Genomic DNA, 15678 nt, shown 5'->3' with positions numbered 1-15678 from the left:
GCCCCTGCCCCGGGTCTCGTTTGTCAGCTGGGGAGGCAGCGAGCCAGTACCTCTGTAGTAGGCGCAGCTCCTGTGGCGAGACACGCCGATCCCCGGCTCCGCGCTGCCATTGAGAAACTTGCCTTAGCTCATCCATAGGCTGCGGGCTGTGTCTTCCTTCCTCCCCCACCCTCTAGCACCCATCCGCCCCACCCCCGCCCACCAGCCAGCATCTCCTCTCCGAGTCCACCAAAGTGGCCTTCCCTGTCAGACGAATGTAGGTGCCGAGCCCTGCGAGAAGCACAGACACAGAGAAAGGGCCTCTCTGCCTCCGCGAGCCCCCCACGCACCCGGCACGAGCAGCACGCGGAGCGGAGCCGGACAGGCGCGTGTGCATGCTCGCCCCTTCCCTCGTCCTCCGCCGACTCCCGAGCAGCAGCAGCATGCAGCATCCCCTCTCGGGCGCCACCTGCGTGGCGCTGCCCAACGTGGGCATGTGCCCCCAGCTCTCGTGTGCCTTGACCTTCATGTACCTGCAGCAGGTAAGTGCCTGGTCCTCTCCTGCACGCGCGCAAACTCTCTCAAGCCCTGGCGGCCGCTGTACGTCTGCCAGTGCGTCCTGGAGCTCACCGACTGCAGCCTCGCAGCGCACACTGCCTGACTTTTTGCTCAACGATTGTGTGAGTAGCGTTGCGTCTTTTTTGTTTGTAGTTTTCCTCATTCATCCCAGTGGCGCGAGGTATGTTGTACGTTCTACACAACCCAGCATACCAACACATAACTTCAGGTTATCCGTTGGTATATTCAGGCTTGGTGGGGGGAGTGAAAGGAGATGTGTAGTGCCAGGGTCTCAGTCCACTTCAAGACACCTTTCAAAGATGCCCCCTCCTCCCTCAAGAATGCATTGTTTTATTTTAGAGGCGATGGCTGCGGTGACTGCGCCAAATTAGGAACACAAATATATATTGTGTTGGTTTTTTTTCTTGCTAAAAAGATCAAAATAATAAAAGGATGGAACTGGGACTGTCAGCAGGTACAGAACTATTTAGATTAACAAGAAAGGGCATTTAATGTTAAAAAGCGGCTTTTTGGAGATGTTCAAACCTGTATTGTGACGGGAATTGAAATGCATAAAATATGCATTTTTGCTTGCTCATCAGTCCATGCAGAGATGGGCTTAAAGAGCAGCACGTTTCCCATCGCGCGAGAGCATGTCTGGGCGATCATCTGATGACCGCCTCGGTAATCACACAAATAGGAACAAAAGTAAATAGGAAAAAACATCCACAAAGAACTTGCTCCCAAAAGAGCTTCGAAGGTATTTAACTAAAATCCATGACTGTATAATTGTGTTATATTCCGTTGTTTATACATGTATGGGACGAGACTAGGCATGTGTTAAATTGCAAATAATGTTGAAATGTGTTCTCTCAGATTTTCAACGTTGTGTTGAGATGCATGCTTTTCTATAAAGGGTTTGAGGTAGCGCCTTGAAAAAACGTTTTTAGAGCGCTAAAGGGCGAGGCGTCCTCACAACAAGCACTTCAGCAAAGTAAGTAGAAACGAAAGCTGCTTCACTGGCAGGGACTGCTTTTCAGCAATTCAACAACAAATTCAAAAGTTAAGCACGAACGCCAGGGGCACTTTATTTTCTGTGTAGCGCTTTAATTACCGCTATATTCTCTCTCTCTGAGCATCTGTTTTTCCTCGATAGCTCTACAGAGGTTTAGAAGTAAGGGATGAAAGAAACGGACACTCTATGTTGCCCGGATTTACATCAAAGAAATGTCGAACGGTTAATTACGCCACACTATGATACACCTCCCGATTGAAGTGCTTGCTTCAAGCTTCCTTATCTCTCATGGCGCAATATTGTGATTTCTAGTGCCACCCATGTGTGCTACTCACCGCACTTCTCCATATCGCACTTTATGTTTCTCTTTAAAATTAGGCGCTTGCTGTGCTGTACACTTTCTTGGTCGCCAATGAAGGTTTTTTCAGGAATGATACAGAAATGATGTAAGATGCCTCTTCTCTTATGCTGTCCTGTAGCCAGGGTCACAGTGTGAGCGCAGACACACTTTTAAGACTGAGAAACCTTTACACACAAAATCACCTTGTAAGCTTCTTGCGAAATTGTCTAAAAAGACAAAGGGTTTCAGAGAGGCCAAAATAGAGAAATTGTGAGTTTAAATGTGTATAGATGTGTGATATATACACAGTTGAACACACCTCACATACATACATGTGCACACACTGTCATGAAAATACTTATCTCCCTACATTCGCACTATTTATATATCTGCATGTATATCTGAAGAGGTAAATGCATATGATGGGGAGGGATATGGCTATATACATCCAGAAGCAGACATTCATCAGTTGCTTCTGAGGGGATGTATGTTTGTGCTCTCAAATATGGTCGTTCTCCCATATTTTGAGTCTGGTAAAGGAAAGTACCGTGAAAAAGAGAGTCATGATGGTTGAGGAATTTTAGGACCTTCTTTGATCTTCACCTCGAAGGTGTGCCTCGTTCTACATATAGGATGTTTTGCATATCATCACAGCGTGACTTTACTTGTTGTATGTTCTTCACAAGATGTCTTAGCGCCCTAAAATCACACAGTACTATGATGGCGTTCAGAGAAGCTACGACTTTCTTGCGGCCACTGCCTCCCATTCCCACACAATACAACACTAAGGCAAGCATCAATGTGTTGGGGGAACAAATATCATTTATACGTTGGCTGCAAATGTGTGCATATGTGTGCGCCGTGTGGGTGCGAGAGAGCGCATGGTGGAAAGTGAAATACTCTATGCTAATGTTGTAAACGTGAGACTACTTCCACAGTTTGTGCATTTCTAGATCGCTCTAGGGCACAGCACCGTGAGAAGGTTGGGTGGATGTCTGTGTCACTGGTCATTTTGTGAGAGCTGAATTTATTGTCTCTTTTATACCCAGTTATCAGTTCTCTAAGGTTTCCAAGCCTGAGTATTCAGTGAGCAGAGAGAGAGAGATGTTTCCTCATGGGAGAATTGAACATGGTTACACATGGGGATGGCAGAAGGTACATAAAAATAGGGATAGTGTTGTATCCTATCTGCCCAGGGGACATACTTATAAGCCGCCTTAGAGATATCTTCTCCCTAGCGCTGTATTGCTTTTCAGGGCTTATTGCCGGTGTGTGGTCCCTTTAAAAGAGCGCAGGAATGGAAAACCCCCCCTGGGTGGCTTCTGTGTGAGGAAAGATTAGGAGGGATTTTATGAAAGTCGGCATATCTTTTGAGAATTTGATGTAACCTCTGAAGTGGACAGTTGGTTAATCCATGTGTTTTCCCTCAGAATTGAGAATGCGTTGACGTTGTTTCTGGTTTAGCTGTTTCTTCGCCAGAGTTTTAATGTCGAGCTAAATGGGAGGCAAGCCCTCTTTCTCTCTCTGTTATAATTAGAATTTCATTTTCCGAGTGCATTGCTGGAGGCTATCTCTGCGAGTGGAAATATGAAGGAAGCATTAGCCGTGTGCATTTGATCAGGTTTTCAGCACTCCCTGTCAGCATTCCCATCAGACCCTCAATATTAAGACACACGCACACACACACCGATGCGCGTGCTCCGTATCCAACACAATTTCAAGCCCTGGGCTTCTGACTACGCGGTGGGTTGGTCTCTGGCTACATAAAATCACCAGGTTGAATTGCATTCCTGAGGCAGGGGGTGGTTGTTTTTGTTACTCAGGATAACCTGCTCCTCAAAGCAGTCGCAGAATGTTCTCCATCCTATTTTTGTTGTTTCGGCGACACCCTCTTTGCGGTGTTCTTGTGATGTCACTTTTTCTGGCAGCTTGTCCTTCTAGGTTTGAAACCGTGTTGGCTCGTCTGCTTCATGACAGAGCTCTCGCTTAAGAGGCAGAACACAAGTAAAAAGATGGGTGGACCCCATAAACTTTCTAAATTTCCATTTGACGTAGGTCGGTTTCAACAAGCGTCAATGTTAGGAAGGGAGAGCGTTGCTCGGCTTACACAAGGAAGGCTTGCAGATGCAGCGACTTTCTTGTTAGGCTGCTATCACTTAACGACATTCTGGTAATTCAGGTAGAGCCCCGTAGGCCAATCCTCATCCAGACATACATGCTCTTACTTTACGAAGCTGTGTGCAGATGACAGGAAGATCCGTTGTGTTTGGCGCCAGAAACACTCTTTTGACTATTTTGAGGAACCGTCAAGAAGAACATGAATCATTGTATTGCAATTCTACCCTGGTTCTTTGGAGTCTTTATACTTCTTTTTGGATATCCCGTTGGGCGAAGCCGGCTTTGTAGACAAACGTATAGACATATTAGAGTTTTCTCCCATAATATCATTGTCCCTCTGTTTCTCCCTTTAACAGTGAATCCACTGTGAGGTTATTTACTTTTTTAGGCTGTGGTTCTGGATTAAAAAGATGCAAGCCTTCCGCTGCATGGGTCTGAGATTGACACACGCATGTCCCGCAGGTTATCATTCGCCTCTGTCGTGACAGTGAACATCACGAGAGGCCCTGAGCCAGATTGTTTGGGAAACTATTTGAAAAGGGGGCTTCAAATTTAGACTTGGAATCTTACATTTTCTGACTGGTAGTGGAATTGGCAAATCGAAACGCCTGTAGATTCATATAAATATACATGTATTCACAACATGCTTAAAGTAGAAACTTAACAACATATGTCTGGACAACACGCAACACTTGAAATCACTGATCCCTCTACATGATGTTAAAAAATGAATATATATACATATATATATATATAGAGAGAGAGAGAGAGAGAGAGAGAGAGAGCGAGAGAGAGAGAGAGCGAGAGAGAGAATAGCTTCTTACAGAAGTCAATTGTTTAATTGTGTTTTTCGTTTCCAGAAAAATGTAGAATTGAGTCTTTTAAGTCTGCCCCTCCACCTCATTGAATAAATGGCAAGTATAATTCAAAACTTTCCTGAAAAGCATGTCTGATGGCTGTGAGTTGAATGCATTACAATCCCCTACCCTCACTCCACATGATCAGTTGCAGGTTTTTCAAACGAAAATCCTGCAGCTAACAACGAAAATCAATAGAATGAAACAGCAGCCACTTGATAGTAAAACTCCTGTAGTAATGGGCTAATTGCTGCAGATTTTATACCTTTCTGTTTGGTGAGCGGGCTGCCTACCTTCCTTTCTGTGCAAATGGTACCCTGGTGAGTGGGATGGACCTGCACCCACGTTTGACACATTTTGTGGCTCAGAAATGTGGCAGTTTGACAAACAACATGTAGCTAGATTTTTTAAAAATAAGTTAGGAAGTCAACGAGAAAGAAAAGTGTTAGGTATTCACAGCCCCAAACAATCCGATCGGACAAAGAAGCTCACATTTGCCAACAGACTTTAAAAACAGAACTGCCAAATACATGTGAGTATCAGCGCCTGCTTTAAGTTCAAATTCGAAAAACACAGATAAAACGTACATGTACCCTGGTTTGGAGGGAGGCTGGAGGGTTTTAATGGTTTTTGACCCATAGTCAGAGATTGAGCAGCTCCTTAAACAGTGCTCGCCTTCCCGCCCCTTTCTACTGAGGAAGGGATGGGAAACGTATTTCATTTCTAACATGGAAACAGGAGGTTTCTGGTCAATGAATTTCGACCACCTGCATAGCTGAGTGTCCAACTATCTGCAGCCTAGTGGCCTGTGACTCTCGATTGCAACGCATTCACCCCTGGGTCCCTTGAGTTCTTATTCTTTATAGATCTATCTCTATCTATCTATCTATCTATCTATCTATCTATCTATCTATCTATCTATCTATCTATCTATCTATCTATCTATCTATCTATCTATCTATCTATCTATCTATCTATCTATCTATCTATCTATCTATCTATCTATCTATCTATCTGTAACTGTCTATCTATCTATCTATCTATCTATCTATCTATCTATCTATCTATCTATCTATCTATCTATCTATCTATCTATCTATCTATCTATCTATCTATCTATCTATTTCTGCCTACATTTAACAGTCTTAGTGACCATTAAGCAACTTTTCCTGATAACGTATGTGCCTCATGTTGGTGTGTCACCTGTCTATTTTATTGGTCTTTCTCTTGGTCTGTCCTTCTTGTGATCAGTCATTATCTCCATCTATGTGTCGCGGTGTCTGTTTCTCTCTATCTATGCTTGTTCTGTCCCTTTCACTGTCAGTGGCTGCAAGCTTCATGACGTGTCTGCCCGCTTCCTTATGTGTGTATCTTTCCATCTGTTTGGCATATGGGACTTGAGTTCTCCTTTATTGATGAGTAGATTCCTTGATCTCCACTCTCATGGTGTGATCTTGTGCTCTTCAGTGCACCGCCATGCTCCTTATTTGTGCCTTTTTAACTTGAGAGTGGTTTGAAGTATCGAACCCCCCAACATACACACACACACACCCCACCACCATGTTGAGCAAATCTATGTAGCATATTTGCTGGAGATTTAGATGCAATGTTTGGAATGGAATAAGCACCTTTATTTGCAGTCCATCATGTTCTGAAGACACGAAAAGCTAAATTGCACGTGTTAGAATTCACACACTCAGACTTGTATGTGGGTAACAAGAGAATGGTGTTCCTGGCAGTTTATATCATCCGTAAATTGAGACTTCACTTTTTGGCATACATGCTTTTACAATGGAAACACATTATTTAGTGTATATGCCACCTGACAATGGAAAGCTGTTATTTCATCCAAATTTTAAAATATAATATTTCACAGATTTTCAGTGTGACAAGGAATCCCGCCCATAACAACATGGTAAGTTGTGTCTTCTTAATGATGATGCATTGGGTTTCTTTCCCAGAGTGAAAAAGTGTCTACAGAGGGCAATTCTTCTTAAATTGAGCCATTGCTCACAGTGGACACCGCCCGATCGAAAGCAATTGAACTGAAACTTCCAGATCAACTTGCACTGTATTTAATTAGATATTGTCCACAGACTCGGTGGCAGGGCGCGTTATTGGTTTCTGCTCCTTAAGTACAGTGAGAGAATAAGAAAAGAAGCACAATGCAACATCTAATCAAAAAATGTCCAGCTAGACACCAGCCCACAGGATGCCCAGGTTCTCACGCCTTGTGATTTAAGCTGTAACCATCTGGAGAAAGTGGTCGATTCCACCAGGGGTTAGATCCTGAGTAGGCGAGTTTTCTCCCTCATCTTATTTATAGGGTCTCAGTGACCTCTTTGCACCATCCCATCTTTGTGATTTAATTTGTGATTAGGTCGTAAATCAGGGGCCGTGATTTATGCAAATCAATAATGTCAATAATGAAAGAATAATAAATAAATAAGTCCGCAGCGGCTCTGGCTACTAGCCTGACTGTCGGTGGACAGGTTTGAGATTGAACACTGACCGTGAGAATTCTTTTCTCTAGCCTCTCTCCTTATAGCAGTTTGTGGGCTGGTAGTAACGGAGTTCAAAAAGCGCATCTTCACACACAGAATTAACCTCAGCGTGTCGCCACCCTCACCCTATCTTTGGTAATGTCGCCCCGTCAGTTTCATAAGCTAGGTTTACCGTTTAACATTTTTGTAGACAGGACATGGTTTGGAAAGTTAAAAACAAAAACTATTTCTGGCTTTTATTTGTATAAATAAGTGTTGACTTACCACCCCAAGCAAAAATGTTGTATATTGGACCCCAGTGGAGCAAGAAGGGCACACCACGCTAAAGATTGAGAAAAACCACAGACCAGACACAACCGCGCTAACTCAAAAGATGGTGCCAGCATGGTAATCGTGATCGGTGGACCTGAGTGCTGGACTGTAGTGTAGAAGAGTCGAGACATTCCAGAGGCTCTCGCCAATTGGTGTCCAAGGAGACCTTTGTGGCACCTAACACTGATACGACAATCATCACACAAAAATGCATGGTCTTTGTCCCTGTGATACCATGCTGTGCCCGCATACTATCAGCTTCTATCAAAAAATATTCCCAAAATACTGAAAACACCCATACACACTGCGTAAATCTCCCTCACATTCATGTTTTATCTTTCCCCAATTCGCTGCCTCCTGGATTGTTTGTCACCTGCCAGTTTGTTGTAGACTGTTCGTTTCCAGCTCCATGGACTCTAACTACCCTCATTTGGCATTTCTTTCATTACTGAGCACATCCCTGGTGTACATCCTTGCTCTGCAAGATCCCAGTTGCGTTGCGTTATTCCCCATCAACGTGAAATGGATGCAGTGGCGAGAGGCGGGCTCTGTACAGTATGTGGTGGGGTAGCTAAGGAAGCCTGGTGCGTTAACTGCCTATTGGTGAGGGTTGTGTACCTTCTGACATCAAAGGTTGGATTACTGAAGGGACTCAGTCAGCCATTCATGCTTCTGAGGTCACCCTAACGAGTATCAGGAGGTCTGAAGCTAATAATAACATCAGTAATCTGCGCCACTTTGCCTAGGCCCAAGCAAGGAACTGTGTAAATGTTACTTCTGCGTGAGAATATTTGCCTGTCTTCCTTTTATGGACGCCTTAGCTGGCTCTGAAAATTGCCGGCATCTGGCTTGCAAATGGCGCCCCTGCCCAAACGCGCTCTTGTGTGGAGTATTTCATGGGCTGGCTGCTCGGTGCTGGGGGCGGCCACGCGCGCGCGACCAAGTCCACATCACTAACGCGCACTCACCATCTGTTTTCCCCGCAGCTGGGCCTTGAATAATTGTCCGGGAGCTGATGGACTGAGGGGGCACACCATCTCCGAGGGCTTTCTGATTCATTTAACCAGCCTGGCTGCCCCCCAGAGGAACTGCAGCACTGGTTTATTCATGATGGCTTTAGAAAAAACACTGTACATTTTTGTCTGACAAATGGTATCATTGTATAGAAAGAAAAGCTCTCACAATGCTGGATTACCGGGTTTGGCAGGCGGTGGACGCATTCACGTCTAGGGGGCAGTGTTGTGCTCCGAGGAAATGGTGCTGAGTGAATGAGAGACGTGGAAAGAGCACGTGCTGGTTGTATTATGGCATATACAAATGATTTAAGGTGGCTATTCTGACGTATATACTTTAAACACTTTTAGTTTCTGTTGTAATCGAGAGGAGGCTAACTTTATTTATTGCTACCCATCAGATAGCCTCCCTTGAAAGTTTCATCTATTTACGTCATTTCTTGTGTTGAGGGATTTCTATTGCACGCTCCACGCGCCAGGGCGTTTGAAACATATTTGGCTGCAAAGTTAAGGTGACCAGGAAGCACTCTATGAAGACAGGAAACAGTTCAGAGAGACAGGAAGTGCTCCGATGGAGCTTGCCATCTTCGTTGTCTAATTATAAGAACAAAGTTCGTTGGAAAAGTGATCTGGTGTTATTCACTTTATTGCACTGCAGTCAACAGGCTACTGTGTCTCTGTAAGTAAGTAGATGGGTGTGGGCCTAGTGGGATGTAGCACCTAAATAAAAGATATATAAGTAATTTAGGGCCTCCCATACAAAGCCCTATTGCGATGACAAACCCTGCGATTCCCAAATTCACCGGGTTTGCGGCAGCGTAAAGGATTTTCTTCATGTGCAAAAGCCCTGTTATGAGGCAGAATATTCCTTAGGACTCATAAAAGGGCTTTCCAGCCCCATCCAAATGGCAAATATGCGGGGTGTGAAAGAGGGTTCTTCTCCTATTTACAGCTCAAAGAGAAATTGATCAATGGTTTGAGACTGTAATTGTGTCCTATTTGATACCCTTCCTCTTTGTGAATTTTTAAACAGTTTCAGAGAGAGTTGGCAGTGGTTCTGTGGACCACTATTAATTATTACTGAAATGTTCTAAAATAAAAATAAAAACTTTCATTTTGTACACAGTCCCATTTCCTTTAAAGAAAAATGGCAGCTTTGAAAAAATAAAGAAACTTCTTTTCAAACCCAAGTTACAGATATGACGCCTGCAGTCCCTTGCATGCCACCATCCTTGTGATTGTAGCCAATTGGAGTGGATCACAAATTGCGACTTGTCTATTGACTATTCGTTAGGCAGCTCGTTCAGTGACCCCCTGAGATTCAGTATTTTGAGAAATAACCTCTTTGTACATATGTGAGTTCGGATAATTAGAATTGATTGGCAAAAAGTCTGTGTCCAATTCTCAACCCCTTTTTGGGAATCAATTCTTAGTACATGAGGTCCCTAAATCAGGTCTGTGTGTGTGCATTTGAGTGAATCAGTAGGCAGGGTTTAGAAAGGGGCCCTTGAGATGATTAAACCTCTTGTAGGGGTTGGTATTGTGTGTATTCTTTTCACGTGGTGTCGTTGAAGGGACTAAAAGTAGCTTTGAGAAATCTGAGCTAACCTCACAGAAAAGCAGTTTTTAGTATGTGTTTGTGCACTAAGTGGCGGTGAAGTGCTCTTGCCTTCTTTAATGGAGCTTGTGAGCACTTCAATGACAAATCCCCGGGGCCTGAAGTGCGGCTGGTTGGAGTCCACCGAGCGGAGGCCATGTGCTGTTAGTCTTTCTTTGTAGGCATTGACTGATGGCGTGTTCGGCCGCAGAGTGCACGGCGGACTGTGTTTTACAAAGACTGGCACTCTGCTGGACGCCGTGTCGGCAGCAGCGCTTAAGGAACTGTGTTCTGCTGGAGAGACATCATCTGCTTGGACAATAGTCTTCTTTCATTGTCAGAGTATGTGTGCAAAGGGTTCCCTGTGCCAACAAGAAATTGGCACCACAGCATCTGAGGCTGTGAATTATGCCAGGCAAAATTCTCTTATGGCGGTGTAATCTTGCAGAATTTTTTTCTCCAAATTTCGCCTTATGCTTGTATGGAAGGTCCCTAAATTAGGCCATTAAGCCACGTAGCGCAATTACGCTGTGTTTGCAGCAAAATTTTAGTGCGGGATCCCTGAATCAATTCAAACGACCAGAACACTAGTGGCTGTTGTTCATAGCGTTTTGTGTTTTTGCGCTTTTTTTTTGTGCAAAGTGCATCCTGACGTCCAGAATGAACTCTAGAATGCATTTCTTGATCAAATATAGTTCAACATGCTAGTTTTGCTTTTCGCCTAATTTTTGTGGATTGTTTTGTAACTACGCAAAAGCAAATAATGCACATTTTGCACACCCTCACAGTGAACTGCAGTTTGGATAGGTGAAAGCTGCTGTAAGATAAGCACAGTAGGCAACTCAAATCTGGGAATTAGAACGGTATTGATAAGAGTTGAGCTGCAGCAACAGTAAAAATACATCGACATCTCACCACCAAACAAGTAATGAAACAAATGTAAATGTAAATTGATACTTGTATAGCACACTACTCACCCGCAAGGGTCTCAAGGCACTTGTACGAATACCGCTGTGGAACCCATCCTGGCTTTCCCTGTGAGGCATCCACTCCTGGGCACCCCCAAGGTGGAGGCCAGGCATCCTTAGCGTTGTGGGGGCCGTTGTGGAGATTAAGCAAGCTATTGCCCAGAGTTGCAGAGTGGGACTCCATGATTGGAATGGCACCGAGGCGAGAATTATCAGGTCCGTGGAATTTTTGAGCCCAAGACCCACCGAGGCGGGGAATTGAACCCTGGTCCCGGGCTAGACCTCTGCATCAAGGTCTGCCGCTCTAATCATTGAGCCACACTTCTCCACAAGAGTTGAGGATTAGCACATTTTCATGGAGCAACACCAGTTCCCTAACTTTATATATTCAGATCAAGAGATCAGAATGATGTGATACTGAAATGAAGCTTCATTCAAAATATGATTGTAACAGTCAAAGAGCAACAGGTCTAAAAGACATGCAGCAATCTCAGACACACTACTTTCATCTTGAGACTATTCAGGTTGTGATGACGTTGGCAAGGGGTTCATGCTGTGACCAATAAAAAGAATGGTTATGTTTTTGGGTGTTAAAAAGTGTGAGACATTCACCTTCATTGGAATGAGTGATGAAAAACAAGCATTCCTCCCCAGCCTCTATACACTACTATTTGCCTCGCAGACCAAACCTGACTTTATGCTTACCTATTGGAATAAAAGTTGGAAAATCTACTTTTCCTTAAGTAAACCCATATTTTATTTCCAATGTTTTAAATAAAAAAACAAAAATCAAGTATACTGTCTAATAATGTATGCATGTAATTGATTATCTGATATTGGTTTGTGCGAACGGTTTGTACTTGTTTTTAAAATGCGCTTTTATGGTCTTGTTGTTGACCGAATAAAGATTATTTTGCACTTGAACTTGTATGCATGTTAAAAGTTTGACAGCCAATGATAAACATCTTTTTATGTTGCTGTGCATTAGATATATTTCTTTCATTGTAGATTACAGTGTATAGTTTGATCTCATTTTATCTGCCCATGTTGAAAACAAATGAATGAACGAGAGAATTTAGTTTGCTCCCACTGTCATAGGAAAGTGTCTGATGAAAAGTGGCAGGATTGAGACTTTTTGAGGATTGAAAAGGGGATTGGAAAATAAAGGAAATATACTCTGGGGGAAATGACTTGGAAAGCGGAGTTTGTCATTCTTGAAATACATGTGGTAGCCTCCAATATCCACAAACCAGTTGCAGCGTACATTGGCTTCGTTGGCTTGTCTGTGAGTGTCCGCGGGTATGTAAGTAACATCATAAGAGAAGGAGGTGGAGGTATTTAAGGGGTCTCAGACACTCCTTGGCGAAACTGGATCACAATGAAAAAGAATTGCATTCTGAAGGGAGTCAGGAAATCAGTTAATGAGCAGTAGAAATCTAATCAAAGAGGCTGGAGATGTAGTCTGTTGTTTCAGGGTCTGGGACAAGTTCTTGAGGACCCAGGTGAAAATTTCACTTTACCACTGATTCTCAATCGAATTATTTGTATTTGAACGTATACTGCTAAACCGCATTTACAAGGCATCACAATCTCAATGCAAAGCCATCTTGACCAGCAAACCCGCTTATCTTGTAGACAAGCTCACCATCTCTGGTGGTTTTCAGCACACCCACGGTCGGGACAACATCAGACTGCAGACTAAGAAGTGCAAAAATGAAAAAGGCAAGACAGCAGGCCATTTCCATTCATGTGCCTAGGATTTGGAACAACATCCCCTTATCCATCAGAATCACCCTAATGCTACTCCAATTTAGGAAAGAGTTGCAGACTTTCCTCCTTATATAATGCTACATCACTTTTCATTAACCATTCCTAACCCAGCTTCGCTCCTACTACTCATTGGCTATATGCTTATCTTTGATCGTGTACAGCTCTTAGCTACCTTTTAGATAGGTTTGAACTATAGCATACACATACATATATACTACTATGAAGTTGGGTGTCTTTCGTTTGCAGGTAAATCAGTGCTTAATTTGAACCAGTGGTTTCTGGTACTCGGCAGCGGCACTTAATTGTCAACACCGGCATTTATGATAGTCTGCCACTTGGTGGCGCTTTTTTACCTGATTTGGAAATGAGGACAACAACAGTTAAGACTATACCTACCGCCCAAGCCTTTGGTATAACTTTGGGGCCTGGAATAGTCTGAATTGTCACACTTGTAGGAGTGTGGTGGTTAGGTATCGTGTTTGTGGTGTCATTAGTGCTATTGGCAGGGGCAATGGGTGGCCCAAGATGCAGTGGTCTCCTGACGAGGGCCCTGGCACTTATTTTCTTACAAATTAAGGACTGAATATTGCTTCTTCCGATGCGCTGTATGGTTTACTTGATTGGCAGCAGAGCCAATGGCTATGGTAATCCCAATCCTCCTCCTGCCCTCTTTCATAGATGAATAACAACTATGCACCTTACACTCTTTCACAAAACTAGATTGACTAGCACAGAGACCATCGGTTAGCAGAAAAGTCTGGTTGCAGAGAGTTCACCTTACAGGATATCCTCCTTCTTTCTGACAGTAGCAAGGTGGCACACTTTATGCCTCCAAAGGAGTGGGTTTGTTTAGTTCACTATAAATATGACACTGTTCTCTGGAAGTATGAAATTGAAATTCTGCTGGCAAAGTTTTGCACAGGTCACAATCTTTAAAGCTTTATAAACTTTCTAAGTTGTAAATCTTCTCAATAAAAGACGCTAAACATAATGTTATCACGTTATTGAAGTGGCTAGCTGCATCCTTCCAAGAGGGTTTGTTTTGATGGCTGTAGTATAATTCATCACACATAAAAGCATTGGTCTCGTCTGTAGATGTTGGAGTTAGTGTATGCTTACATTATTCCTGTGCCTGCCGTGTCTTAACATTTCCTATACTAAACACTGCCTTGAAGTACAAATGACTCCCCCCTTTTATCCATCCAGGCATGACGTCTCAGAATATGCCATGTCCCTAGATTCAGGTGTACATTTCCTATCTCTTATAGAGCAAACAAGAAATGGAATAGTCATTTAAGTCTTATACCCTCATAGGTGGGATATGACCCGTTAATGGGGATTTTCCTAGTTTTAGTGCAAAGTGTGGGCGGAACTTGTGGAGTTTTACTCTGCGGAATTCTCTGAAGTTACCTAAAATCTCAGCGAGATTGCGCTGATTTTTAGTGCCGGGAGCTTGTCCTGCACAGTAAAATCATTGTGAATGGCACCATGCAGAACCCCATAGGGCGTTGCTTCTTCCGGCTGCTCATGTAAATTTTCTACTTGAGCGGTAGCTTCCACAAAGCAAGTGGATACTTTCATAACACGAGTGGTTGTGACCTGCCATGACCGCCAGCATCGAAAAATCTTTCCAGGAGGCAGTCTATCACTCAATTTTTCTTGCTCGAGAGAGAAAAACTCCACCAGGCAGCGGTTGGCGGAGTTTTTGCCGATTCCCAAGCAGAGTAGGCAAAACTCAGCAAACTCCACCAACAGAGCAGAGTTTACCGCACACTCCTAGTTTTCATTAAAGACAATGAACTATAAAATTGAGATGTGCACAGGGATTTAATGGCGAGTCACTTGGCGCGGTCTAGCCAATAACTATCAATTTAGCTTAAAGAATTATTGACTAGCTCTGCCATGTGTTGCTCATGAAGTTGCTAAATGGGTATCCCTTTGGCTCATGGGATTCAAAATCTGCCAGGGTGGTACTGCACTGATTGGCAAATCCAAGCAATGGATCTGCAGTCCTGAGAGGCCATAGATATACGCTATCATCCTTATGGTTAGTAAGTATGACCTGTTTACTTCACTGGCAATCTGCCCTTCACATGATTTCATGAATCTTGGTGCTGTGACCAGGTAGTGCCTGCTCTCTAAGGGAGAAGCAATGGTGGTGGTGAACACCACACATCTCTCTCTTGAAAGCCAGCACTTGTGAAACTCAATTTGATAACATATCAGAGATCTGGAAAACGTCCACTAATGAAGCGTCTGGCAGAATGATACACACCCTAAAGTCTCCCAGGCACCAGGATGTAAGTCAATATGCAGCACGCATCCCACACAAAATGAAATCTGACTGACTGGCTAGCCTCAGTCCCTCAGATTCAGACATTTAACTTGATTAGGAAGGGGCGTCCCTTCATAATAGCGAGTCAACATGCTATGTACTAGCGTTTTGCAACCGCATTCGCGGACGCAAAACACTCACAGTTTACCACCTACTTCAAGTAGGTGGTAAACCACTCGCAAAGGGGAAGGGGTCCCCAGAGGAACCCTTCCCCTTTGTGAGTATGTTGGAAAATATTTTTTAAGAGCAGGCAGTGGTCCCAGAGACCACTGCCTGCCCTTAAAAAATGAAACTGAAAAGTTTCATTTTTCT

The 15678-nt window shown here is 43.7% G+C and overlaps 1 protein-coding gene across 25 annotated transcripts in view; it reads left to right on the top strand.

Moving 5' to 3' along the window:
• RBFOX1 (RNA binding fox-1 homolog 1) overlaps positions 1 to 15678 on the top strand; it is a 958925-nt gene that overhangs the window by 243757 nt on the left and 699490 nt on the right. For 16 of the 25 annotated variants that reach the window (XR_014969494.1, XR_014969493.1, XM_085628208.1 and 13 more), the window contains exon 1: positions 4 to 521. The exons of 1 other annotated variant lie outside the window; for it this stretch is intronic. Coding sequence is in view for 22 of the 24 variants with exons in the window: in XM_085628208.1 (XP_085484334.1) it covers positions 375 to 521 (147 nt within the window). In the remaining 2 variants the exon portion in view is untranslated. Of the gene's footprint in view, positions 1 to 2; positions 522 to 15678 lie in introns of those variants that run through there. 8 more of the 25 variants (XM_085628202.1, XM_085628192.1, XM_085628187.1 and 5 more) reach the window with 2 other exon arrangements.

Source organism: Triturus cristatus, chromosome 10 (genome assembly GCF_964204655.1).
Source record: "Triturus cristatus chromosome 10, aTriCri1.1, whole genome shotgun sequence".
Taxonomy (NCBI): Eukaryota; Metazoa; Chordata; class Amphibia; order Caudata; family Salamandridae; genus Triturus; species Triturus cristatus.
This window is presented reverse-complemented; position numbering and strand designations above follow the sequence as displayed.